The 26,442-nt window shown below is 39.4% G+C and overlaps 1 protein-coding gene and 1 non-coding gene across 2 annotated transcripts in view; both read right to left on the minus strand.

Moving 5' to 3' along the window:
- Positions 1–26,442, minus strand: part of ksr2 (kinase suppressor of ras 2) — a 110,958-nt gene that overhangs the window by 39,331 nt on the left and 45,185 nt on the right. Inside the window, exon 6 of the mRNA XM_085368713.1 lies at positions 5,475–5,647. Within this exon, the coding sequence (XP_085224839.1) occupies positions 5,475–5,647 (173 nt within the window). The remainder of the gene's footprint in view (positions 1–5,474; positions 5,648–26,442) is intronic.
- On the minus strand, positions 22,765–22,871 carry LOC146621678 (U6 spliceosomal RNA). The gene has a single exon (XR_014906653.1). It is a non-coding gene; the product is annotated as a U6 spliceosomal RNA (small nuclear RNA).

The raw sequence follows: 26,442 nt of genomic DNA on the forward strand, positions 1-26,442 counted from the left end.
ACATGAACATTTAAGCCATTTATATCCACAAGCACACACTCTCAGACTCCCACACTCTCCATCCCTCCCTCTCTCGTTCTATCTTACTCACGCACAAATACACACATCAGTTTTGCAGCAGGCGTGTGTTTTGGTCCGTTGCCAGCGCTTGTACTGGATCTTCAAGTGGACACAAGGCATCATCACAAGCTAGGGAGTCTATCTAAGCCAACTGTGTGAACTCAAAACAGCCTGAGGCACTAGAGGTGAGCTGCCCATACAAAAATGTCCCTCTGTGGCTATCATAACTTTTCAGATTGGACAAACAATGACTTATCATACCACCTGGAGCGAGAACGAGAGCTCAAGAAAATGAACTCTCACTGGCATAGCCATTCTAATGTTTATTGCGTGTAGGTGTTTGGTTATATGTGGTGTACGTGTCAAAACGTCAGTAAATAGTTTCACTTTTTAGAAGCAAGAATTTTCCCCTTTTTTTCTTGTTTCTCTGTTTTTTTGAAGGGGCATCGGTGGATAATGAAGTTGCAGAAACCTGGGCACAAATGTTTGCTTGGCAAGAGCCACTTGCTTTTCAGTAATTAGACATAATTTCGAACGGGATAAACTAGTTCATCATCAAATCATTATAGAGAGCAATTTACCTCACTGGATAATGAAAAGAACCCATCACAATACAACTTCAAATGAAAAATAAAGCAGACTTTTATCTTTTTTTTTTCCCCATCAGGAAAACTTTCTGCAACAAGATAAAAAAAATAAAGTTCTTTAAACCAGCAATCACACTTACACTGCGCTCTCCGGGTCCAAAGAAGCAACATTACACTTTCACAGCTGTTTGTTATGTTGGCAGTTCAGCTATCCTGGCGATAATGTGAGGTTAAAGGAGTTTATGCGCTAATAGAGCTTTTTCACAGCAGACATTTTGGCATACCATAGCATGAAAAGCACAGCTGTGATTAATACTATAAATGATGAGTGCCTTCCATTTAGGTGAGCCAATTCCAGAGTCCTAATAATGACCATGTTGGCATTGCTTTCTGACTCAGTTACTAAAACCCGACTGCTTTAAAAAAAAACATTTCACCTGCCATATTCATGCTCTGATGAGTCAAAATAGCTCCTCTTAGAGTACTGTGCAGTATCAAGCCATCCCTCATTTCTTTATGTTTTACATAAATATAAATACAGTATATAAGGCAAAAACAGTTTGCACAATTAAAAAAAGCTTGAATGTCATTATTTAATTCTTCAACAAAGCCTGAACTCTCTTAGGTAAGCCGGTTTGTAATTTCTTTAAGTCGTCTTCGGGACTAGTTCTCCAGGCTTCTACAAAGCTATTCTTTGCATGTTGGCTGCCTTTTGTTCTGTTCTCTGTCAAGGTGATCCCACATTGCTTCAGTGTTGATGTCCAGGCTGTGAGGAGGCCAGTCCATGACTGATAGTGTTCCATTGTGTGTTTGTCTGACTAGGTATGCTATTACTGTATTGGCAGTCTGTTTGGGATCCTTGTCATGCTAAAAAAAATGAAGCCGCTGCCAATCAGATGCTTTCCAGATGTTATTGCATGGCAGGAGAAAATATGATGGTACTTTTCTGTGTTTATAGTCCCATAAACTTTGATGAGATCTCAGCACCGCTGGCTGAAATTCAGGCACAAACCATTACAGAGCCTCAACCGATGGTGGTAGACTCACACTATTATACTCCCTCCTTGCTAGATTTTTGCCTTTTTTTATTATGTGACTTTTAGATACTGTATATTTACTCTAGATCATGTTTATGCCTCTTACTTCTTCTTTATCCTCCACTTAGTCAGTTTCCAAAAGTGTTTTAACCTCCTAAGACCCGAACTCTTCCACAGCATGCATTTTAAATTTTTCTTTGATATTTGGGCTGATTGGGGCCCGATGAGTGTAAAAACAAAGAATTACCAGATTTTTTTTAACCTGATTTTTGTTTCTAAGAAAAATAAGAGCCACATATGAGGATATTCATTTAAAATTTTGATAGAACAGTAGCAGTATAATGTCCTCGTAAGTGGATATCAGGCCCTTGTAGAGCAAAATTCAGTATTTTGGTCTAAATAACCCAAAATGTGATGTCCACATATGTGGACACCAGGTCCTAGGCGGTTAAGGACATACCACATGCTATACTGAGATGCCACGATTTTTTCTAATAGTTCTTTGGGAATCAACCTTTTTGTGCAAAAATACTGTGTTATCTTTGGCATTTTTCCGAGATTCAACTGAAGAAACTAGAGCATATTATGTGTTTATTATGTGCTTTTGTGACAGGCTGCTAGGAAACAAAAACAAATCCTAAAATTAAGTTCAAACAAATTTCTCTAAAAATGCACACGTACAAGGACCACACTAAAAATAAATGAAAAAGCTGCCAATGTCTGAAGAAAAGGTCCTTCAGAAGAACTATTGCTCAAGGCCTCCTAAAAATGAGAAGGAAAGTCCAGCACCTAGGAAGCAAAATATAAAGAAATTAGGTCTGACTGAAGATTTTTGCACAGTTCTGCATGCGATACACCAACGTGTACATGTAAGATAAATCAATTTTATCGCATTTAGGACAGTCATTTAATTTCCCAGCCAAGTGTGGATTTACCATGTGCAGTGCATTTGAAGTGCATAGCATGATGGTATTATTTTTACTGGGGCTTTTTAACTCAAATAGCTCCATTAAAAACTCAGCTTACAAATATCCTCCCTTAGATGTGATGCATCGATTGGAATCACCCAGTAGGAATGGTAGAAATGTCAAAATGCAAGCGACAGATGATTAATAGATATAATATGATAGAATAATAGACTTATTATTTTAAATTGAATAAAGATCAACACACACAATAACCAGTAGCTGCAGATTAAATGAGAAACTATCTGCAGCTTGTCTCCAGAACCTAACAATGTGCCAAGGAGTGCCTGAGCCGAAATACACCACTGTAATGGAATTATATTTGTAATCATAACCAGCTTCTCAAGGTGGAAAGCCAAACAAACTGCTGACGTCTCAGCTTCAACTGGGCACTGACTCATCCCTGGCAGACAGCGTTTGGTCCTGGTTACCTCAGCCAGTCTCGTAGCTCCTCCGCATGTTTTGATTCAAACGACTTGCAAGATAAGTAATAACACTGCTGGCTGGAGGGCCCTGACGTATGAGATGGCTGTGATACCATAAACCCAAACATAGACACGGGATGGATGTTTAGCCTGGCTGACCTGGCAGTTGCATACTTGCCCAAATGCTCACACAAGCGTTCACACACACAAACAGATTGCTGAACTACTATTCCTCTGGGCAACTTTGTAAACATTGTTTTTTCTCTGCTCTGTTATTTATAATGAAACACATGAGCAAATAGTGATCTGATGATTCACGCTGTCTTTTTTCGTTAAGCACAATTTTGCCATGCCGGTCATTGTGTCAGCTATTGTGTAAAATTTTGTTTGTTATTTTATCAAACAAGTACATTTTTCCACCTGGTTATCAATATGATAAAATAGATTAAGCAGATTTTGTAAAAGCTTACAGTTAATTTAACACAGATAGACGTACTCCCTTTTTTTCTTTTGCAGTCAGTGCTCGAGTTGTAAATAAATAAATAAAGTTCCACATAAAAACAGAACTTGGATGTTGCCCTTCAGCATTTAGTGTAATTGACACCGGCACAAACAGTCTTTCTAACAGTCAGCTGTACTGAGGAAAACTGCAAAGCACGCCTCAAGGAAATAGCTCACATTAAAGTGAGAAATCACAGGTGATATTTCAGAGCGAGCAAGCTCAATGACTCCTCCCAAAGAGCCTTAAGGGTGTATGAAGCTGTACGACTCCTTCAAACTTGTCCACAGTAGAGCGCTTATTTTGGATTGCGGGTATAAAGGCAGGTTTCCAAACCAAGCTGTGATACCCACCGTGTCTAATAATGCTTTCTAGTACAACAGGATAAAAAAAGGCAATGTGTACTTCCTCCAACTCCAAAACTCTTTATCTACGTAAGAAGTTTATTTGTGCTATAGCCTAGAGCAGACCGTGTTAACTTGGACGATGCAGTTTGGTGGTTTTTCAGTTCGCACTCCCACGACACATACGGGAGGGGACATATAGAAGTATTTTCAATGAGAATAAAACAGTAAATCCATTCTCTGATCGATTTATGTTGTGTTTTTACAAACCGTGCTCACCTCACAGAAGCCACCACTTCTTATTTGGTCAAGCTTAAAGCTCACGTTGCAAGTTCTGATTTGCACAGTGTGAAAAAAGATACTTTTATTGTGGGTATTCACAGTCGTTTACAGCATGCTCACTTTAATGTTCTCCAGCTGCATAAAAGGATGTGCTGTGAGAGCAGATCTGTTGCTCAGGTAGCATGATGAGTTGACTAGAATCATCATCAGGACAAACCTACTCTTCAACATGGTGAGATAATTACTTATTTACTTAAAAAGAAACACTGCATCTTTTATATATTATCTGTGGGTATAAGCCAGCATCTCTGGCTTAAAATATCTGTAAATAACTCACAATGGAGGCACCAGGTTTTCCATCTCTTATTAAGCTAATGGAAAAACAAATCTGAATTAGAAATAATAATTCATACATCACTGTTTTTCCTTATAACATACTTATTAATATTTTATTACCGGTAATAATTTTCTATCAGAAATCAAGTATGAACCTCCTTAAACCAGAGATTTTTACAAGCTTCGTCCTTTTTATGTTATTAAATAACTGATAGTTTTGGTCCAAACCTTGGACATCTGTACCCGTTTTGCCATACTAAATGCATTAGCATTTGAGACTATGCCATTAAATTCACATATATCAATTTCACCTTTCACCTCCTTTTTTTCTTTTTCTAAATGTGTGATTATTCCATGTCATGCCTCAACCAACAAGTATGCACAGCTTTGTCCCTTATACCAGTTAGTGAAGTTTTGCATGGATTCCGAACACTGAGTGTTATCCATTCATCACCCGTTTCATTGACAAGACTTCCATTACTTTGTTTCCCTGCATTTCCCCCATCCCCATCTCCTCAATCTAATGGCTTCCGCAGAATGTCTTAATGTATCAGCCAATAAGGCTGCCAGTGTGCAGCAACACACAACCTCCGGTCATTATTGTCACGACCTGATTGTCTATTTATTGCATTTACCAGCAGAGCTGTACTAAAGCATTTTTTAACAAAAATAATTACTTTCAGCAGTTAAGTAAGAGCAGTTAAAGCAAGTGGTTTTTGCAGGTGGCAAGGCATAGTGACAAAAAACTGATGAACCAACTGAGACTTGACCCAACTAAAAGCAGAGCAACATCCCAGGAATGAAACATTGCCAGAGAACTAAATAATCAGAGTAGCAGTAGAGTAGATTATGAAAGGGATACGTTCAAAGTATTAAGAAAAATGTAATTTCATTTTAAAAAATCAGTGTGCGATATTTAAAAAAAAGATGTTCACTTACTTGCAGAGGGTGTTTCGGCATGAACAGGTGGTGTAGAAGGGATGAAAGAGGGGAAGAAGAAGGATCGCAGAGATCGTTCAGTGTGGAGGGGTGAGCGCTGTGTGGGCAGGTTCTCACAGCTGCCCACACTGCTGTGGATCTTAAGGTTCAAGGGCTTGGTCTTCTTCTTGGCTCTGGTGGACAACAGACAAGAGAAAAATATAAAATTGAGACATTAGAGGTGAGTGCAGCAAAACTAAACAAGAAACCAACATGTTCAAATGATATTTACTATAATTAAACAGTCTGGACTATTTGTTTTTGCAAAGACGCACAACTTCAAAGCTGGACAGGAAGGCTGCACAGTTTTTGGGGTATAGCTATTCCTGTAGTCACAACCAAGGTACAAACACTGCAGTCACCATCACATAGAAGAGAAAACAGAATTCTACACCAGAATAGTTCACATATGGAGAACATAATACAGTTTAGTGGCAAGAAATATTGCATATTAAGTAAGGGAAATGAAATGTACCTATCAGTCACCATCATTATTATTCTCACACCTATATATAATGTACACCCTACACCTGAACGTAACAAGAATGCAGGTGGACAAGTACAAATAAGGCATATATATTAGTTTACGTTGCATATTGTGTATTATGCATTAGAGTAATATCAATAATGTACTTATAACACCGAATAACAAACACTTAGAACTTCACTGTATGTTCATTGTACTCCAGAATTTGGAGAATATTTTTTCTCCGCATCACAAATCTGCTAACTTAACAGAACTCAGTGCAAAGTACCAAATATATGTATTTTCTGCACAATCACATAAACAAACAAAGAGGTGCGACAACATCTTGAGCCACAGCAAGTATGGTGTACCGAAATACCAGATCAGCAACATTAAGGGCTCTAGTATTAATGATAAAGTCAGGAAAGCTGGGAGTCATTTTCATAGCATGATAGCACAGCCATCGCTGTCATGCTAGAAGAAAACACACTGCTGTCGGGGTCAGAAAAGCAAGTAGGATCGAGGAACAGAAGATTAAACAAGACACTAATAAGAAAAAGAAAAACAGCTTTTTTTACTGCGATTTTATTCCAAAGTTTGGCTCCGACTCAACCATTTGTGGATGTTGGAAAACCCTATGGTACTGCTTTTTAAAGTTGCACACCTCCATATGGACACTTGCCACGTAAGTATGTAAGTGTGTTCAAACTGATGTGAAGTATCTTCATGCAATGCAATAAAAGTTACCATCTTGGCTATAGCAGAAGGGGTGGGAAGAACCGATAAATATAGGTTACAGATAGAAACCTGTAAGGTGCTTGAAAGACATCCTTTTTTAATTGACTAGTATTGAGTATCAAGTCAAAGTGAAAATCACCAAAATTTTCCCATGATCACTTCTGTTTGCCAGCCTGCTTCCACTGTGGAAGCTTGTCATTTCAGAGCTGAGGTCTGAATAATTAAGCTTGTAGAGCAATTTGTCTTTGTCAGCTGTCAATATGATTTTTTTTCTAACAAAACTTTTGTGTATTTCAATAAGGTATTCCTTGTAAGTACACAATTCCCTGAAATATGAAAGACAGACAGCTGTGAACTGAGTAAACTAAGAGACAAGCTACACAGTTTGGGCTAATTACAAGAAAAGTGTGTAATTTAACTAAAAATATCTCAAGTGACTTGCAAAACAGACTTTTCTAGCTACTGGTATATCTGGGTTCTAAAGTGGAGCCACTGGAAAGTCTGGAGCCATTGCTCATATTAAAGCATGGTTCACGGTTAACCTGCACTAGAACTTCAAACGATCACATTAGCCTCTTATCTAATGTACTCAGTCAGGCTGATAAAATGAACCATTATTCCTACAGGATCCTAAATACACTAACTTATGTTATTATTGCAGCTCAGGAGAACACGAGGTGACTTTGTGGGGATAATTGGAAATAAAAGTCGTCCTTCATTAGAGAAAATAATCCACAGACTGTTAATTCCCTGTAAATTAGAAATGCAAACATTCGCTGTGATAGACGTTATCGGCCATATTTTCTCATTTTAATTTCTCTACTTTTTTTGATGTGAGGCTAAATTTACTCAGGCTATGGAAAAGATTTTGCCCGTTTTGCAAGAATGTACTGTACTGTGCAAATGTCTTTACATTTTTGTTCAGTGAGCCAGGAATTCTTGTACTTTCTCCAAATGGTATTGAGCAATAGTTGTGAAACTATTTGTGAAAGTCTTTCATAGTTTTTCTTTGGGCACTGGCTACTTTTTCCACCTAAACTCTTAGACAAGTCTGTTTACCTGACCATTTTTAGAGACACGTGTTTGGAGTTTATTTAGTTTGCTTGTTTGTTAATGCTGACCTATGAATCATTCATGTGTCATAACAGAACAGACAACTTAACAGAAAACCAATTTTATATTGTATATTTGTCACAGAAATAGCAGAAATACACGTTTTAACGATGGTAGAAAAGTCTTTTTAAAAGTACAAAGTGGATGAAGCAAAACAACAAAGAAAATCCAACTCCAAATGGCAGGCAGTCACAAGGGAAGCATTCAGACAAAGACCAAAAGACTAGAGCAAGTCTATAAACACACACTTGAACAGACTGAGGGCTAATCGGAGGAATGAGACACAGCAGGGGAAATGAAGCACAGGTGAAACTAATTAAGCCAATGACAGGAAATAAAATTAAATGCAAGACCCAGAAGATACATGATTACCAAAACAATACAGGAAAATAATAACTGGAAGACTGGACACAGGAGAACTTGACACAGTAGGAAAAGGGGGGAGGGGGGGGATCCAAAAACCCTGACAAAAGAACCGAGAGGTAAATCAGGCCCTTTAAGCTTCTGATCTTTCTGAGTTAGCTTTGATATTTTGATACTTCCAAACCATCAACATGTCTGTTAGACCTCATTCTTAAAAGACTGCTCAAAGAAGTCATGCTATTAATAATTATTTGATCTTAGGTATGATCAAACCATATGTCTTTGAGGTGGTGGTAATTAAACCATTACTTAGAAACCATCACTTGACCCAACTGTCTTAGCCAATTATTGACCAATCATCACATTTTTTTAATTTCTGAAAGAGTAGTAGTAAAACAGCTAACAAGTCATCTTCATACGAATGTTTTATTTCCATCATCACATCATAGAAACAGTAAATATAAAGCAAAATGAAGAATTTTGCACAGACTTTCAATATTTGGGATTACTATACAGCAGCTTTAGAATTTCTTGGTCTACTTTATTTGTTTAGTCATATTATATAAAAAAGTCATTATACTACATATTCCATTTACCTTAATATAACAGCTGCCTTTAGGCAACTGTTGTGATTCCATGCTATATAAATGAAACTGAACTTAATTTAAGTGAACTGAAATGCAAATGTTTGTTACTGAATTAGTCAAATTTCTTCATAGTTCATCTCATATTATGAAAGAACGAGAACTTTTCACTTTCATATGAACAACCTCATTGGTGTACAGTAAAGCAAGCCATATGTTAATGCCAGGTACCTGCTAACATAAGAAGGCAGAGTAACACCCCCACCCCCTGGGACCCCACTGTGCCCCCTCCAAAAGGAGTGCACAATGTCCCCTCGTTGCTAATTTTGGAGTAATAATTACTGCTCCAGTTTCAATTACTCTTTTTCCTGTTTTTCCCCCCAATCTGTAATTTAAATATTGTCTAGTAGACATTCTTATATTTGTAGGTGGGTCAAAAAAAAATAGCAGAAAATTAGAAAAAGACAAAAATGATTCTGAAAATGCCAACACTGGCATGTAGGTGTGTTTGGGAAACCACTCTTGTTATAATTAAAGCCAGCAGAAGCAGAGACATCTTTGGTGCTACTATTCTTTTAAGTACTGAGTCTAACTAGTGAGAGTTTTTTAATAAGCACCATTAAAAGAATGCCATATTAGCTATTAGCAGTTCCTGACTGCAAAGTACTCACTGCTGTACAAACAACAATCCCTGGATTACTTTAACAATGTGACAAGTGCCAGGCAGGTTCAACAAAGACTTTTTTCCCCTAAAATTCTTAAGCCGATTTATCGGTCACAATGAAGTTTGGAGATAATGATATCCAAAGGAAGAGGAAATAACACCAAATGGCATGAATATGAGATTTATGTTTGTGTGTCAGGGCTTAAGAACTGTGGGTTAAAGACTGCACCAGTCCTTCTCTATGTAGATGTAATTTACTTTAATTTACTGCCAATACTCTTAAGCCCCTTGATGCTATGTACCACAGTTCTCTTCAATGTATCACTGAGGACAGTTTCAGCACCCTTCATTGTATTCTCCATGCAACAAGAACTGTCTTTTTTTTAATTTACTAGGCTATTTTAAATAAACTGTCATGTTATTCATCATCCACCCTGTATGGGTTGCAGAATATACAAAAATGCATTATCTTTAATGGCCAATTTATTACAAAAAAAAAAAAAAACAAGGGAAACTGCAGTCTGCTGTTATGCATCTCATAGGATGAAGTGTTAGTTTAAAAACGTATTACTCCAGGGCAATTTCAGCTTCTGTTGGTTGATGTTTTATATAATAAATGTCCCTGCTTTTTGTAACTGTTTTTACTCTAGTATCCATCCATTCATTCATCCAAAGAACAAGGGAAATATGTGATTCTTTATATCCTCAAGTAATGTTAATCCTGTTTTAGAACTGCAGAACTTGAGCTGACGTAAATGAAACAGTCATGTAAAAATAAACAACTAATCTCCATCCATATAAATCCCTGCAGAAACATAAATAACCACACTGTAACCGGACATATCCTCAGGAATTTTACTTTAGCGACATTGGATTCACAATTGTAAAAATTTGATGTAAGACTGAAATTTAGGATTTTAAGTGACACCGAGACTGAAGTTGCAGACTGATGAGCAAACGCAACCAACAAAAACAAAACAAAAGAGTTGCACTTGCACATAGAAGACAATGAATTTTAAGTGTCCAAACAAACACAGACCATAAGGAGACAGGTGAGAAAAGGAGACATGAGGAGAGTCTATCTGTGAAAAACTGACTTGTAAAAGTAGTAAAATGAATGCTGAGTTCTGACTTATCATGGAAAGTGTTAAATCCCACAGGAATATTTCCTCCCATGTCAGTCTCCCACTCCCTACACTGAGTCATGCAATTAGACCTGTAAACCAGCCCGGCACTTCACTCCCATCTCCTGCAATAAGGAAGCAGCCTGCAGGTTATCACTTCTTCGTCACAGAGCTTTTGTCAGCTATTCCGATTAGCCCACTTTATGAAATTTGAATCTAAATTAAACCATTCATCTCCCTGCATGCATGCCTTTATCCTCTCCCCGAAGATGTAGATGTTCAGTGAGGGAAAAGTGAAAATGAATGTGAAGAGTAGGGAGAGGATTCCCAATTTTCATTTTGAAAATGTTTGTCAGTGAAGGCAGGCGGGCGAGAAGGAGGGGGAGGAATTTAACTCTACGGTGGTTAATGCATCTATTCAGATGCCTCACATATGAAAAGTTCAAGAAAGGAGAAACTTAAAGAAAGAATACACAAAACAGAGAAGAAGGAGGAGGTGGGTTACTTGTCAACTGTCAAGAGAAATCAGCCACAGTGTGAATAGTTGAGATGTCTTTTGATCTTCTCGACAATTGTACATAGTGACGCATAACTCACAGATGGAAATCACTGCGTGTTTGTGTCACATTTCAGGTAGCATTTCTGAGTCTCTTAATCCTCCTAGATGCTCTGTACTGACAAAACAGGAATGCCAAAGCTTTTTTTTTCCAAGTACCATTCAGTCAATTCGCCTAAAATATTGTAGTGAATAAGTTATCGTCTGTGTCATGTTTATTACCTGCTAATTTCTTATTCACACACTTTTTTCCAGTTACATCCTGTTATTATCCATCCCTGGGATCATTAAAAGGTCATTTGCATGTGTTTTGAAGTGAGTGAAAGCGCAATCGTAAGCTTCCCTAACATATTAATAAAGACATCACAAATTATGATACTGAAATTGTACGCAATGGGGTTTTTTTTTGCTTATACTATGCATGGAATGGACTTTGTCATCATATCTATAAAGGGAGTTAAAGTGATCAAGTAACATTTGGAGTACACAGAGTAAAAAAGAAAGTAAATTCATCAGTACAACATATCCAATGTACTTTGGCCATACTTTAACTTTTTGTTTTTATGAAATTCACTTTAAATTTCCCTGATTGCTTACACGTTTTAGAAATGTGATTTGCTCTTCATAATATGAAAGCTATGGAAAAAAAAATCTGACATTCATGCACACGCATTCATCCACCCACACCCTCCACAGTCCCTTTCCCCACACTTGCAGAGATGCTAATTACAGTGACACCTTTAAGCAAAAGTTCCATTTGATCAAGGACAGAGGTGAGAGCAGGAGAGCAGTGATCCATCAAATGGCACGTTTCCTTTATATTCTGACATATCAAGAGGGCTTTAAAAATGCAGAATATTGCAGAGCTATCTGCCTAACTAGCTAGCAGTTGTTCACTATACAAATTATATATCTAAGTGATGCTGTGATCCTGCAATTCATTTGAGCTCTATCTAATTAACACTTGTGTCCATCTAGAGGGGTAATTTACTTGCAGGGTTCCATCTGCATACCTACACTTTATTCATCAGAAATATGCAAGGGAGCTCTGCCGAGACTCATACGACACCCTGTTGCTTTTTATGCAAATGGAGCTGTGGAATAATATCTGTGGCAACCACTGCTCTTTGCTGCTTTAATAAAGTTGGTGGAAAATGAAATAAAGGTGGCTAGAATAATGATTGCAACAGAGAATTACTGTGAGCCCTTAGAGTCATCCTAAGAAGGCCGTATTGTTTTCAGACGTCTGCAGAGTCAGGCTTGTGTGGAATAAAAGCAGGCAGTCTGGCATGATATTTTTTAAAAGAAATGTTGCAAAGCCAATGTCCAAACTTAGCAGAACAAAGATTTACAGTTATTATACAACAAAGGAAACATTCTATTATAATAATGCATTTTGAAAACAGTAAAGACTTAAATTCGTGTGATTAAACACCACGTACACGAAGGATTTAAATGATCTCAACACCAAAAGACACAAAATGATGCACAAATTTCAGTTACACTTTAAAGTATGCATGTTACTTATTTTGTATATTAGGGATTTATTTGATTTTAGAGTAAGTACAGGGGAAACAAAACAGCCTTCGTGATATTCAACACAGACTTTGTTTTGCTTTTTCGAAAGGGAGGAGGTAGGATTTCACATCAACAAGAGTTCACAAAGTTTAAGCTGTGCGAATGTAACAAACAGCTAAAAATAACTGAGATAATGAAAAAAAAAAATCAAGCGGTGAAATGATCAGATGGGTGGTAAATAATATCCCCAGGTTAGCTAAACTTATGTGGAAGAGAAAACAAAAGTGAACTGCATTACTACATTATTATCCAAACTCTTGCACTGTTATTGAACATACCCTGTGTGCATACCCAAAAAGTTTTACTACAACAGTTCCAAGAGAACCGTGTTCAATTTTAATAACCCAAAATCAATGCTAGTGAGAACAAGTGGACATGTTCTTAATATACAATTAGAAAAGAACAACACTAAATGATAATTGTTTTCCAAATTCACAATATTGGTTGGTTATTAAAGCAGAAGCTGGACGTAAGACACTGATGTTACAGTAATTTAAAGTAATTTAAAGAAAACTCTCCTTAAGAACAATCTCAGCTTCAAATGTGAGGTGGCAAAACCTTCTCCCAAAGATGATCAACAACTGTGCTACCACTATTGAAGAAATCACTAGACACTCATGTGGTCTCATTTCAGACATTATTATTAAACTTAACAAATGTTAAGACAAGTCTTTCAAGGACAAAAAGAAGCTATGAGTGTGTTTGTGTGTGTGCACGGATGCGTGTAGTTGTGCATGACCACAAATTATGTTCTAGTTACCTGATAATATCTGTTGAAATGGTTGGATGATGATAGCGCACAAGTGTTTGAAATCCCTCTCTTGTTATGTCCACATTAACTGCCAGCATCTCCTGCTAAGATATGGGAGGGGGTGTCATTTCACTGTCAAAGGCCAGGGAAAGCACAGTGCTCTCAGGACAGAAAGGTCATGTGTGTGGTCTGGGTTGGAACGTGAACATGAAGCTGAAGAGACAGCAAGAAACCCAAGGCGAAAAAGCCGGAAAGAAACAAGGGGTCGTAAAAAGAGCAAGCCCGTGTGAAGGACAGAAAATGAGCAGGAGGAAGAGAGAATTCAGGAGCCAGTTGCCAAATGACAAGAGAGAAAAGCTGACAGGAAGGTGGACCGTGAGATTGTCTTCTCAGCAGCTCATCAGGAATGCATTTTGGTACACAATGACAGAGCAGATATTTTCTGGTTAAAATGTGCTATTTCTGCATGTGGTAGTATCACGTGTTACGTTCCCCTGGGGGGGGGGGGGGGTCTAGGCGTTAAGGGGGAAGCAACAAAAGTGACCGGGTCAGAAAAAGGAGTCAGGGAGGCAAAACAGTTAAATAAAACAGTTTTATTGAAGTTATTCAACTAAAAGAGACGGACAAGCCGTTATCACCATAAAAGAAACACAAACAAAACTCAGGCGTTGGTCAAATAAAGCAAAAAGTCAAAAGGAAAGCACAGCTCACCAGCTGGAAACCACAAACACAGCTCACCAGCTGGAAACACCACAAGACACAGCTCACCAGCTGGAAACACCACAAGACACAGCTCACCAGCTGGAAACACCACAAGACACAGCTCACCAGCTGGAAACACCACAAGACACAGCTCACCAGCTGGAAACACCACAAGACACAGCTCACCAGCTGGAAACACCGCAAAAACACTCAGCTCACTAGCTGTACCCACACAAATGGCACTCTGGCCCAGAGCTCACCCTGCTCTGGGCTTAAATACCTTTAATTGCTGATGGGAGTCAGCTGTACAGGAGGGAAAGGTGGCATCACAGGTAGGAGGTAGTGGGACACGCCCACACAGGCACCTTCAGGAGGAGGCCCTGCTAGGGCCGTAACACCCCCTCCCATAAATGCAAACCCATGGTTTGTCAAATTTATGATAACACAAAGTGAGTCCATAGCCGTTTCATGAAGAAATTGCAGGCTTTCCACCTACCAAACCCCATAGCACCGGTTAGGCATTGCCTGCGGAAACTGCCAATCCCATCTCAGTGGGTTCACAACATTCCCAGAGAGTGGCCCCAAACCCTCGAAACAGTGTCCCATGGGATAGCCAGGGCTTCGAACTATCACGTGTTGAGAACCCAGCAGGCAGCTAGCGGGCTTCACTGAAACACAGACATACTTGTTAGCAAGGGGTGCAGATCTGAAGGGTGGTTTTGAACATGAACCGGAGAAAGGATCAACCAGCGGCAGCTCAGGGTTAGTTGGCCTCGTACACTGATTACGGGGTGCTACCGAGCAACTGTGCTCCAGGTTTAGCCTTTTAGTAGGCCTGGCAAGCTTGTCAGTTTGAGAGCCACGACTGACTGTTCTCAAAACAGGCCCCTTTCGTGTTGAGTGGGCTTTCTGTTTGAGTGCCAGTTTGACACAATTGGCAACCACATGGCCAGGCTTGTGACAGAAAAAACACAGTTTGGGCCTAGGTCTTAAAACCATAACTGCATTTTCCTTATTAGCTGGCCCACTCTTACCTGTCCAGGATGCGCTATAGTGCAGATGGATATCCTGTCCGACAGCACTTGCTTTATGAGTCAGCTTAAACTCATCTGCCAGGGTGGCAGCTTGCTGTAAAGTTGTAGCCCTCTGTTCACTTAAATAAAGGGCCACAGATTTAGGAACAGAGTTTTTAAAATCCTCCACCAGCATAAGCTCACGTATGGACCCCACATCATTAACCTGGCTTGCTGCACACCACCTATCAAAGAGCCTCGCCTTCTCCCTGGCGAAGTCAAGATAGGACTGTCCCTGCGCCAACTCCAACCCTCGAAAATGCTGCCTATAGGCCTCAGGTACCAGTTCATAGGCTTGGAGGACGGCACTTTTGATCTTTCCATAAACCAGGCCGTCCTGCCTAGACAGACCAGAACAAGCTTCTTGAGCCTTACCTGTCAACCGACACAGCAACATCACCCCCCACACATCTTGAGGCCACTGCAGTGCAGTTGCCAGGCGTTCGAACACACTGAAAAAGCTGTGAACACTGGATTCACAGAAGTCTGGAACCAGGTGAATGTTATTGCTCACAAACGAGCCTCTAGACAGAACAGAGGGCTACAACTTTACAGCAAGCTGCCACCCTGGCAGATGAGTTTAAGCTGACTCATAAAGCAAGTGCTGTCGGACAGGATATCCATCTGCACTATAGCGCATCCTGGACAGGTAAGAGTGGGCCAGCTAATAAGGAAAATGCAGTTATGGTTTTAAGACCTAGGCCCAAACTGTGTTTTTTCTGTCACAAGCCTGGCCATGTGGTTGCCAATTGTGTCAAACTGGCACTCAAACAGAAAGCCCACTCAACACGAAAGGGGCCTGTTTTGAGAACAGTCAGTCGTGGCTCTCAAACTGACAAGCTTGCCAGGCCTACTAAAAGGCTAAACCTGGAGCACAGTTGCTCGGTAGCACCCCGTAATCAGTGTACGAGGCCAACTAACCCTGAGCTGCCGCTGGTTGATCCTTTCTCCGGTTCATGTTCAAAACCACCCTTCAGATCTGCACCCCTTGCTAACAAGTATGTCTGTGTTTCAGTGAATCCCGCTAGCTGCCTGCTGGGTTCTCAACACGTGATAGTTCGAAGCCCTGGCTATCCCATGGGACACTGTTTCGAGGGTTTGGGGCCACTCTCTGGGAATGTTGTGAACCCACTGAGATGGGATTGGCAGTTTCCGCAGGCAATGCCTAACCGGTGCTATGGGGTTTGGTAGGTGGAAAGCCTGCAATTTCTTCATGAAACGGCTATGGACTCACTTTGTGTTATCGTAAATTTGACAAACCATGGGTTTGCATTTATGGGAGGGGGTGTTACGGCCCTAGCAGGGCCTCCTCCTGAAGGTGCCTGTGTGGGCGTGTCCCACTACCTCCTACCTGAGATGCCACCTTTCCCTCCTGTACAGCTGACTCCCATCAGCAATTAAAGGTATTTAAGCCCAGAGCAGGGTGAGCTCTGGGCCAGAGTGCCATTTGTGTGGGTACAGCTAGTGAGCTGAGTGTTTTTGCGGTGTTTCCAGCTGGTGAGCTGTGTCTTGTGGTGTTTCCAGCTAGTGAGCTGTGTTTGTGGTTTCCAGCTGGTGAGCTGTGCTTTCCTTTTGACTTTTTGCTTTATTTGACCAACGCCTGAGTTTTGTTTGTGTTTCTTTTATGGTGATAACGGCTTGTCCGTCTCTTTTAGTTGAATAACTTCAATAAAACTGTTTTATTTAACTGTTTTGCCTCCCTGACTCCTTTTTCTGACCCGGTCACTTTTGTTGCTTCCCCCTTAACGCCTAGACCCCCCCCCCCAGGGGAACGTAACAAGTGGGGGCTCGTCCGGGATATTTGAAAAGGGAGTTCTGTGTCCATCTAGAGGGGTAATTTACTTGCAGGGTTCCATCTGCATACCTACACTTTATTCATCAGAAATATGCAAGGGAGCTCTGCCGAGACTCATACGACACCCTGTTGCTTTTTATGCAAATGGAGCTGTGGAATAATATCTGTGGCAACCACTGCTCTTTGCTGCTTTAATAAAGTTGGTGGAAAATGAAATAAAGGTGGCTAGAATAATGATTGCAACAGAGAATTACTGTGAGCCCTTAGAGTCATCCTAAGAAGGCTGTATTGTTTTCAGACGTCTGCAGAGTCAGGCTTGTGTGGAATAAAAGCAGGCAGTCTGGCATGATATTTTTTAAAAGAAATGTTGCAAAGCCAATGTCCAAACTTAGCAGAACAAAGATTTACAGTTATTATACAACAAAGTGTGACGTAGGAAACATTCTATTATAATAATGCATTTTGAAAACAGTAAAGACTTAAATTCGTGTGATTAAACACCACGTACACGAAGGATTTAAATGATCTCAACACCAAAAGACACAAAATGATGCACAAATTTCAGTTACACTTTAAAGTATGCATGTTACTTATTTTGTATATTAGGGATTTATTTGATTTTAGAGTAAGTACAGGGGAAACAAAACAGCCTTCGTGATATTCAACACAGACTTTGTTTTGCTTTTTCGAAAGGGAGGAGGTAGGATTTCACATCAACAAGAGTTCACAAAGTTTAAGCTGTGCGAATGTAACAAACAGCTAAAAATAACTGAGATAATGAAAAAAAAAATCAAGCGGTGAAATGATCAGATGGGTGGTAAATAATATCCCCAGGTTAGCTAAACTTATGTGGAAGAGAAAACAAAAGTGAACTGCATTACTACATTATTATCCAAACTCTTGCACTGTTATTGAACATACCCTGTGTGCATACCCAAAAAGTTTTACTACAACAGTTCCAAGAGAACCGTGTTCAATTTTAATAACCCAAAATCAATGCTAGTGAGAACAAGTGGACATGTTCTTAATATACAATTAGAAAAGAACAACACTAAATGATAATTGTTTTCCAAATTCACAATATTGGTTGGTTATTAAAGCAGAAGCTGGACGTAAGACACTGATGTTACAGTAATTTAAAGTAATTTAAAGAAAACTCTCCTTAAGAACAATCTCAGCTTCAAATGTGAGGTGGCAAAACCTTCTCCCAAAGATGATCAACAACTGTGCTACCACTATTGAAGAAATCACTAGACACTCATGTGGTCTCATTTCAGACATTATTATTAAACTTAACAAATGTTAAGACAAGTCTTTCAAGGACAAAAAGAAGCTATGAGTGTGTTTGTGTGTGTGCACGGATGCGTGTAGTTGTGCATGACCACAAATTATGTTCTAGTTACCTGATAATATCTGTTGAAATGGTTGGATGATGATAGCGCACAAGTGTTTGAAATCCCTCTCTTGTTATGTCCACATTAACTGCCAGCATCTCCTGCTAAGATATGGGAGGGGGTGTCATTTCACTGTCAAAGGCCAGGGAAAGCACAGTGCTCTCAGGACAGAAAGGTCATGTGTGTGGTCTGGGTTGGAACGTGAACATGAAGCTGAAGAGACAGCAAGAAACCCAAGGCGAAAAAGGCGGAAAGAAACAAGGGGTCGTAAAAAGAGCAAGCCCGTGTGAAGGACAGAAAATGAGCAGGAGGAAGAGAGAATTCAGGAGCCAGTTGCCAAATGACAAGAGAGAAAAGCTGACAGGAAGGTGGACCGTGAGATTGTCTTCTCAGCAGCTCATCAGGAATGCATTTTGGTACACAATGACAGAGCAGATATTTTCTGGTTAAAATGTGCTATTTCTGCATGTGGTAGTATCACGTGTTACGTTCCCCTGGGGGGGGTCTAGGCGTTAAGGGGGAAGCAACAAAAGTGACCGGGTCAGAAAAAGGAGTCAGGGAGGCAAAACAGTTAAATAAAACAGTTTTATTGAAGTTATTCAACTAAAAGAGACGGACAAGCCGTTATCACCATAAAAGAAACACAAACAAAACTCAGGCGTTGGTCAAATAAAGCAAAAAGTCAAAAGGAAAGCACAGCTCACCAGCTGGAAACCACAAACACAGCTCACTAGCTGGAAACACCACAAGACACAGCTCACCAGCTGGAAACACCGCAAAAACACTCAGCTCACTAGCTGTACCCACACAAATGGCACTCTGGCCCAGAGCTCACCCTGCTCTGGGCTTAAATACCTTTAATTGCTGATGGGAGTCAGCTGTACAGGAGGGAAAGGTGGCATCTCAGGTAGGAGGTAGTGGGACACGCCCACACAGGCACCTTCAGGAGGAGGCCCTGCTAGGGCCGTAACACACGAAAGCATGATATTAAATGTTGCTTATTTTTCCTTATACAAGCTTATCTGCTGCCATACCAGTTAAACAAAAGTTTGTCTGCATTAATAATCTAACATCTCTGTAAGCATAACAGATGGTCATGGCATGATGCTTCTTTCTTCTTTCTGCTGGTTCTTTTAGGGATCACCACAGTGGATCATTTGTCTCCATCTCACCCTATTCATGCATCTTCCTCAGTCACACCAACCCTCCTTCACTACATCCATAAATCTTCTCTGTGGTCCACCTCATTTCCTCCAGCGTGGTAGCTTCATATTCAGCATCCATTGATGAATATATGAACTATCCTTCCTCTACACATGTCCAGACTATATCAGCCTTGCCTCTCTAAGTTTGCCTCCAGACTGTTGTCCATATAGTTGTTTCAAAGTGGCTCGCTGTTCCTTTTTCTAAGCTAGGGGCAGGATATTTTCCCTAAACCTGGCATCTTTCATTCCATTTAATTTCTGCAATCTTCAATCCCTTTCTTTTAACATTACTAGTACTCTATAACATCCATTTTTCAAGGCCAAGTCTTAGCAGTGTCATCCTGTCTCTATAACAATAGAAAAAAGCCTCTCGATCTTACTGTAACACTCATTGTTGCTCTTTGTAGGATGCACTAAAATACAGTTCCAACTAATGGAACAGAAGACCAAGCATAAAAATACAGGAAGGAGAAGAAGAGACAAAGAACATAGGTGATCACAGTGGACAAAGTTTTTCAATAAGATGAAACTGAGAGACTTTCAGTTTTCTAGTTGTGAAGTTATTTTTTTTTCTCAAAACAGCTACGTGGCAATAGTACGTGATGTACAAATTATTTAAATCTTCAATTTAGCATTACTTTTTCAACCATCGCTTGTCTGACACCTGGAAATAATTTGCTGCTTCAAGAGACATTTTGTGGTTCTACAAAAGAGCCTATATTGAACAGATAGAACAGCTCAGAATGACAAAAACCAAATAGTAATTCTCATGTGCTGAAAGTTTCAAGATTCAATTCTAATTAAATATTCCTGGCGCTCAACTTTTGGATGTTTTCCACTAATGGCCTGGATTCAAAAACTGTCCTCCTGTCTTTTGTACATCCAAATTCTCTCTAAGTGTGTCTCATTTGCCACCAAATTGTTTGGGATAAATAGGAATTAAATGCAACTTTATTCTCTGGAGCTGTAAGATGTAAACAGGTGTACAAGCTGTCCTCAAAAAGTAATCACAGTTTTATATTGCTGGAATATTTCCTGTCTGATTTGCAAGCACGTCTTTGATTTGCACACAACAGAAATTACAACACTTTCTGTGTATCCTGCATTTTCACAACTCAAAGAAACTGCAATCTTATGTAATTAGAATTGTCCATAGCACTGTTGTAGTATGTCATATTTCCCTGAGGTAATATATTTAAAAAGAACTGCATACATGTCTATTAGCCATTATGCAGATGACAATCAGCTATAATTATCTATGCAGCCGGATGAAACAAATGAGTTGTTTGAACTTAAAGCCTTAAAACCCTTAAGTTGGATTTGGCTATGAAAACCTCAGAAACAAATTGAATAGACCTACAAGAATCTTTGAGTAATTTTAGTGTACACTATCATTAAAATCACACATTCTCCTCATGCAGGTGAAAGCCTGCCTTCTTTCACCTAGTCTAGTTTTAAAAACTCTAAGGTGATGGCAATAAAGACTAGGAGGAGTTCTTATTTTTGTCTTCATTGTCTCCCTATTAAATTCCTAATCCTTCACATGTAAAGCCTTAAACAATCATGCCCTATCATATCTTAAAGACCTCATAGTGCCTTTCATCATATGTTAGAAGTACAATAGGAGGCAGAGCCTTCAGCATAGACACCTTTAAACTTTAGCTTAAAATATGCATTTCTTTTTATAGCTAGGTCTGGCTCTGAAATATAATTTTAATGCTATGGACTTGTGATGCACTGATCACCTCTCTTTCAATCTTCTCCCTTTCCCCCTCACTTATATGCCAATCGGTTCTCACTTTGTCTTTTCTTAAAAGGGAGGGTTTTTTCCTATTGTCCATGTAGTAAGCAAATTTTGGGTTTCTGTTTAAAATATAGTAAGGAGCTTTTCTGTGAATTGGCACATAAAAAGTTGATCTGAACAAATTTTTAGAATTCAAATGCACAGAATGACTGATTGAAAAATAACATCAGTAAATAATTTTATGATTAATAACTAGAGATGGCACGATACCACTTTTTTATGTCCGATACCGATACCGATATCATAAATTTGGATATCTGCCGATACCGATATGAATCCGATATAGTGTTTTTTAATCAACAAAACTGTTTTTTAAATATCTTGCTGCATTTTGTATAAGTTCATACTCAAGTGTAAAACAACAACTACACTAAAGCTATTCTGTTATACCTGTATGCAAAAAAAAAATTTCATAGTTCAGCAATACTGATCAATCTAATAAACTTAAACCTACACCATCCTCCCTATTCTGGTATTTTAAAGAGTACTTAGCGTAAATATTAAGCAACCTAACTAATAGGGTTCCAACTCCCAGCAACAACAAAAATAAATAAATAAAAAATAGGGAACCACCCCTCACGCGCCACCTCATGATGCTTAATCGACGTAATCAACCTTAATTTGATGCAGTGTGAAAAAAAATGCACAGAAATCAATTATTTTTCAAGAAATATTAAATAGATTCAACATCTTTCTTCAACAAAATTGCAGACTGCACAGATGGTACCTTCCCAAAGGAAAAAGTACTATAGCTTACTAGGGTATATATATTAGACTTAATAGTTACTATATACAGTAATTGACTTCTATTCATTTTACATCAAATTAAAACTTTGGGTGTAAGATTTGGATAATTATTTATTAAAAGCTAGACATTTTAAATGAGAATAAGAAAGAAAAGTATGTCTTTGTGCCCCCTTTTCCCTGTTAATGCCCTATCGGCCCCCCTGGCTAAACTTTGCTAGATCCGCCCCTGCACAGTTACCAGCGTCAGCTACGTAGAAAAGGATCCTGGTGTAGAAAGTAATATTAAATAAATTCTAACAACAGCTTATCAAGCTTAAACATGCTGCTGTTGTTCAGCCGCTGGTTTCCTCTTTCTGGTGCAAAGTGGGCCAAAAACAAACAAGAGAGACGGACTCGCGACAGAAAAGCCGATCAGCTGATCGTTAAGCAGTTTCATGATTGAAGTAGCAGCAAGAAGAGGCAGTCGCTTGTTAAGCTTAAAGCAGGAATGCTTTACAAACATTCAGAGATGGACTTACACACTTGCTTTACTTCTCTCGGGATAACTTTGTCGGAGATGAAATGCCAGGTTGCTAGCGAAGCTCCACATGCTATCCAGACCACCGACAGGTCCCGAATTTGCGTGTCATCCTTGCGCAGGGGCCATGCTAATCTTCTCTGTATCGTATCCAATTTAGCGTACGCGCTTGCCGAAGCAGGTCCCCATGCCGCAGCTGCTCTATCACGTGATGCCTACTGCTCCGAGTGCTAACGTTCTGAGGCGAGTTACGGCGTGTTGCAAGTTTTGTGAGGTGCTTTCGTGATATTTAATGGATCGGATTACATTTTTTATTTTTCCCCGATATCCGATCCAGTAATTTAGGTCAGTATCGGACCGATACCGATACGTAATATCGGATCGGTCCATCTCTATTAATAACATTTTTCATTAATGCAATGCAATTAGATCACTTTGTTGTTAGCAGTTTATGAAGCCTTTTAAAGTATACTCATTTTCATGTCAGTGGTGGCAGAGCAGCCGGGCAGTATCTCTCATTGCACTGTGCTTCCTGAGATGTAATGGAAGAAATATAGACATAATTTCCTCGCAGAACTTCAGAGTTTAATTCTGTTAATGATTACTATAACAGTTTCACCTCATTTTTCATCTTGGGAGAACAGTCTTGACATATTTTTCATTGCTCACACATTCAGAAAACTTACAGTCAACTGCTTTATTTCATCTAACTTGGGTCTGAACTTTAAATAACTTTAATAAAGTGTAAATGTTTTGTTTTTTAATATAGTGAAAACTACTGACATGACACCTACAAAAAGGCAAAACTTTTCCGTGAGAAGTCAGGACAGTGTTCTGTTCTCCTCCTCATTACCTGCTCGCCAACAGGGCTGTGTGTGTAAGCATGCTGTGTATATTTATTTCAGCTTTGAATTTAATCAGAATTTATTTTCTTAATTCAGACAAAATGAAACCATAGATCAAACTCTAAACTTTGTGATACAGGTATGAAAGAAACAGTGCAAGATGCACGACAGCTGGACGACAGCTGGACAACAGCTGTGCAGGTTAAGTGGTATTTCTGAAAAACAGAGAGCTGTAAAGGGCAGCAACACTAAAAAGTAAGAGGGGTCAAGGGCAATGTGGGACCTGCAGCAGATATTATCAGTTTCGTCTTTAACATCAGAGAGCAAAACTGATATGAAAGCCTTCACTTGATGGTTAGAATGATAAATGATGGTAATAACTTCCTTTATGGTTGTTGGGCACTAAAGCAGTCATACTCTGCTATTTAATAAATCAGAAAGCAGCTGTCAATTCACCCTGCACTAGTTGCTTTGTCTCTGTCAGAGTGATGTTTGACATAATTTCCGCACAACAAACTTAGTATTAGATCTTCCCATATAACAGATTGAAATGAGACTTTAATGATCATGTCAGGAAACTTCATGTAATGAAAGGAAAAGCGAAACAAGATTCCCACAAAATTAACTAAATGCCTTGAGCACAGCGCAACTGCAATAAATCTTTCCTTTGTTACAATGAGGTAATTTCTCACATATGATTTTTCCTCATCTTAGAAAAGAATTACTTTTAAGGATAACTTCTAATCGCCTACTTCAATCCTGTTATCCGCCCCAACAAGCTCCCACACGTTCACAAATTGCCACAGAAAAACTATCAGCCTAAATAAATCCATTTTCCACAAGCAACGGTGGCATTTAGGCTCACCTCCACTCCTAAACACTCATATAAATTCATAATCATGACTCCAATTTCTGGCCGCTGGGCGAGGCTGGGGTGAGCACTCATTATTGCCAATAGACGTGCGAATGGATGGAAGGGATGGGTGGGGGCGTCTAGCTTTTAACAGCTTGGTGGTGACATCCCCTCTCACCTGAATTATCATTAATGGCCAAGGGGCCAAAGACCTGATTAACATGGATGAGGTTTTGTCCACAGAGAAAAGCATCTTCACCCTTATTCCACACACATATATATTTTATTTCACAGCAGTGACATATATATAGCCTTGTGGAGTACACTTGACACCACAGTGAACGTCACTCGCCGGAGAAAATGCAGGGCCAATAATCCTCCGGGGTCAGAGGTAATTGGCTATTGCTGTGTTCTGGATTTCTTATTGGATCATGTGGAGACCAGCTGCATTGATTCGATCTGAGCTTAAGTTTCAGGGAACACTCCAAAATGTATTCTTAAAGTAAAAGCAATAAAATTGTCTTCATTGTAACAGATCGACCCATGAAACAAAGCAGTAACAGGGGATAATTTCACTTCAATTACCAAAGCAGTAAGGTTTCTGCCTTAATTGTGAGGTGCTGTACTTTTTGTACCACTGGAGTTGCTGCTGCAGTAAGAGTGTTGTGGTTTAACATGTGAACAGACAAATCCAAAATTCCTAACAGACCATATAATTACATCATAGCTACATACCATACACTTTTGTTCCTGATTGGTTGTCTAATCCCATATTGGACAGTTCAAGCACAGTTCTAGTCAGTGGTATAACCTCCATTTCAGATCAGTGCACAAGATGTATTAAACTACAGGTAACCATAAAAAGTGGCACTTCTGCCTCAATCTGTATTACCAGATTAGCCTGGTTCCAGACCTCTGAACCATCACCCACATTTACGGTTCGTGTAGCAGCTCTGATGTTGTGCCCAATGACGGCTCTTTCATTCGGAGAATCAGCTGACCAGTCACAGCTTAGCAGGCAAAGATTGCGAATGGAAGTGTCACTTTGCTGGGTAGCAAGCAAGAGATTAACAAAGCAATATAAATTGGCTTTGTTAATCCAACTTCCAGGTATACCAACTCTGGAAACTTAGTTGATTTTGTTTTTTAATGACTGAACTCATGGAGTGTTCCTATTTAATTGACAATGGTTTATATGAACTCTCAGCATGAAAGCAGATCTGAGATTTTAGATTTGTTGTCATTGTATTTCAGAGAATTCAGCTGAGCAAAACTTAAATTTGGGGACGGATGCTATAAAAAAGACAAAAACAATCACTATATTAACATCAAAGTTCATGCACTGGCACGTTCCAGCTGTTTTAATGGTAAACGACAAAGGCAGGGTGCAATTTGTGGGGAGAAAAAAAGCATCAGAGACGGGAATATTTTTAAAACTTTCCTCCATCAGAACAATTCAGGAACCATAGTGGTCCTACAGATTACGATGCCTGCAAGTGGGATGAATAATGTTGCTCCTGTCATTAAAAGAATTTAGATATAAAAGTCAAGGCACTATTACCGAAAAAAGGTGAAGCAAACAAAAAGCAAGTAAAATAGCTAAGCTGGGTTAGAACAGACTAACAGAACAGCCTGATGGAGGCTACAAGCACCATGTGGGAGCACACAGAGATAGAACAGAGGGAGATATACACAAGAGGAGATACGGCAGAATGGACACAACTGGGGAACACAGCACAACACACAAAACACACATTCTGAGGAATAGAATTTGACGGACGAGACAGGGGAAGCAAAACTGAACATCGCACGCATGAAACAGACTATCAAAATAAAATGGGAAGTAACACATTCACTGAGGCCCACACTAAGACATGTCAGGATAAAAAACAGAAGGAATAAACACAGGGACCAGAACTAGAGATGACTGAATTTGACAAGACAGGGAAACCGGACAACCACGGAAACAGAGACAGAAGGTAAACAAATATGGAGACACTGATGACAGGACATGGAAATGAAACAATGGCAACAAAACACCATATCATAATCAAGCA

The sequence above is a fragment of the Diplotaxodon limnothrissa genome, linkage group LG12 (assembly GCF_057381915.1).
Source record: "Diplotaxodon limnothrissa isolate DT_005_m linkage group LG12, D_limnothrissa_male_GT1.1, whole genome shotgun sequence".
In the NCBI taxonomy this organism is placed as follows: domain Eukaryota; kingdom Metazoa; phylum Chordata; class Actinopteri; order Cichliformes; family Cichlidae; genus Diplotaxodon; species Diplotaxodon limnothrissa.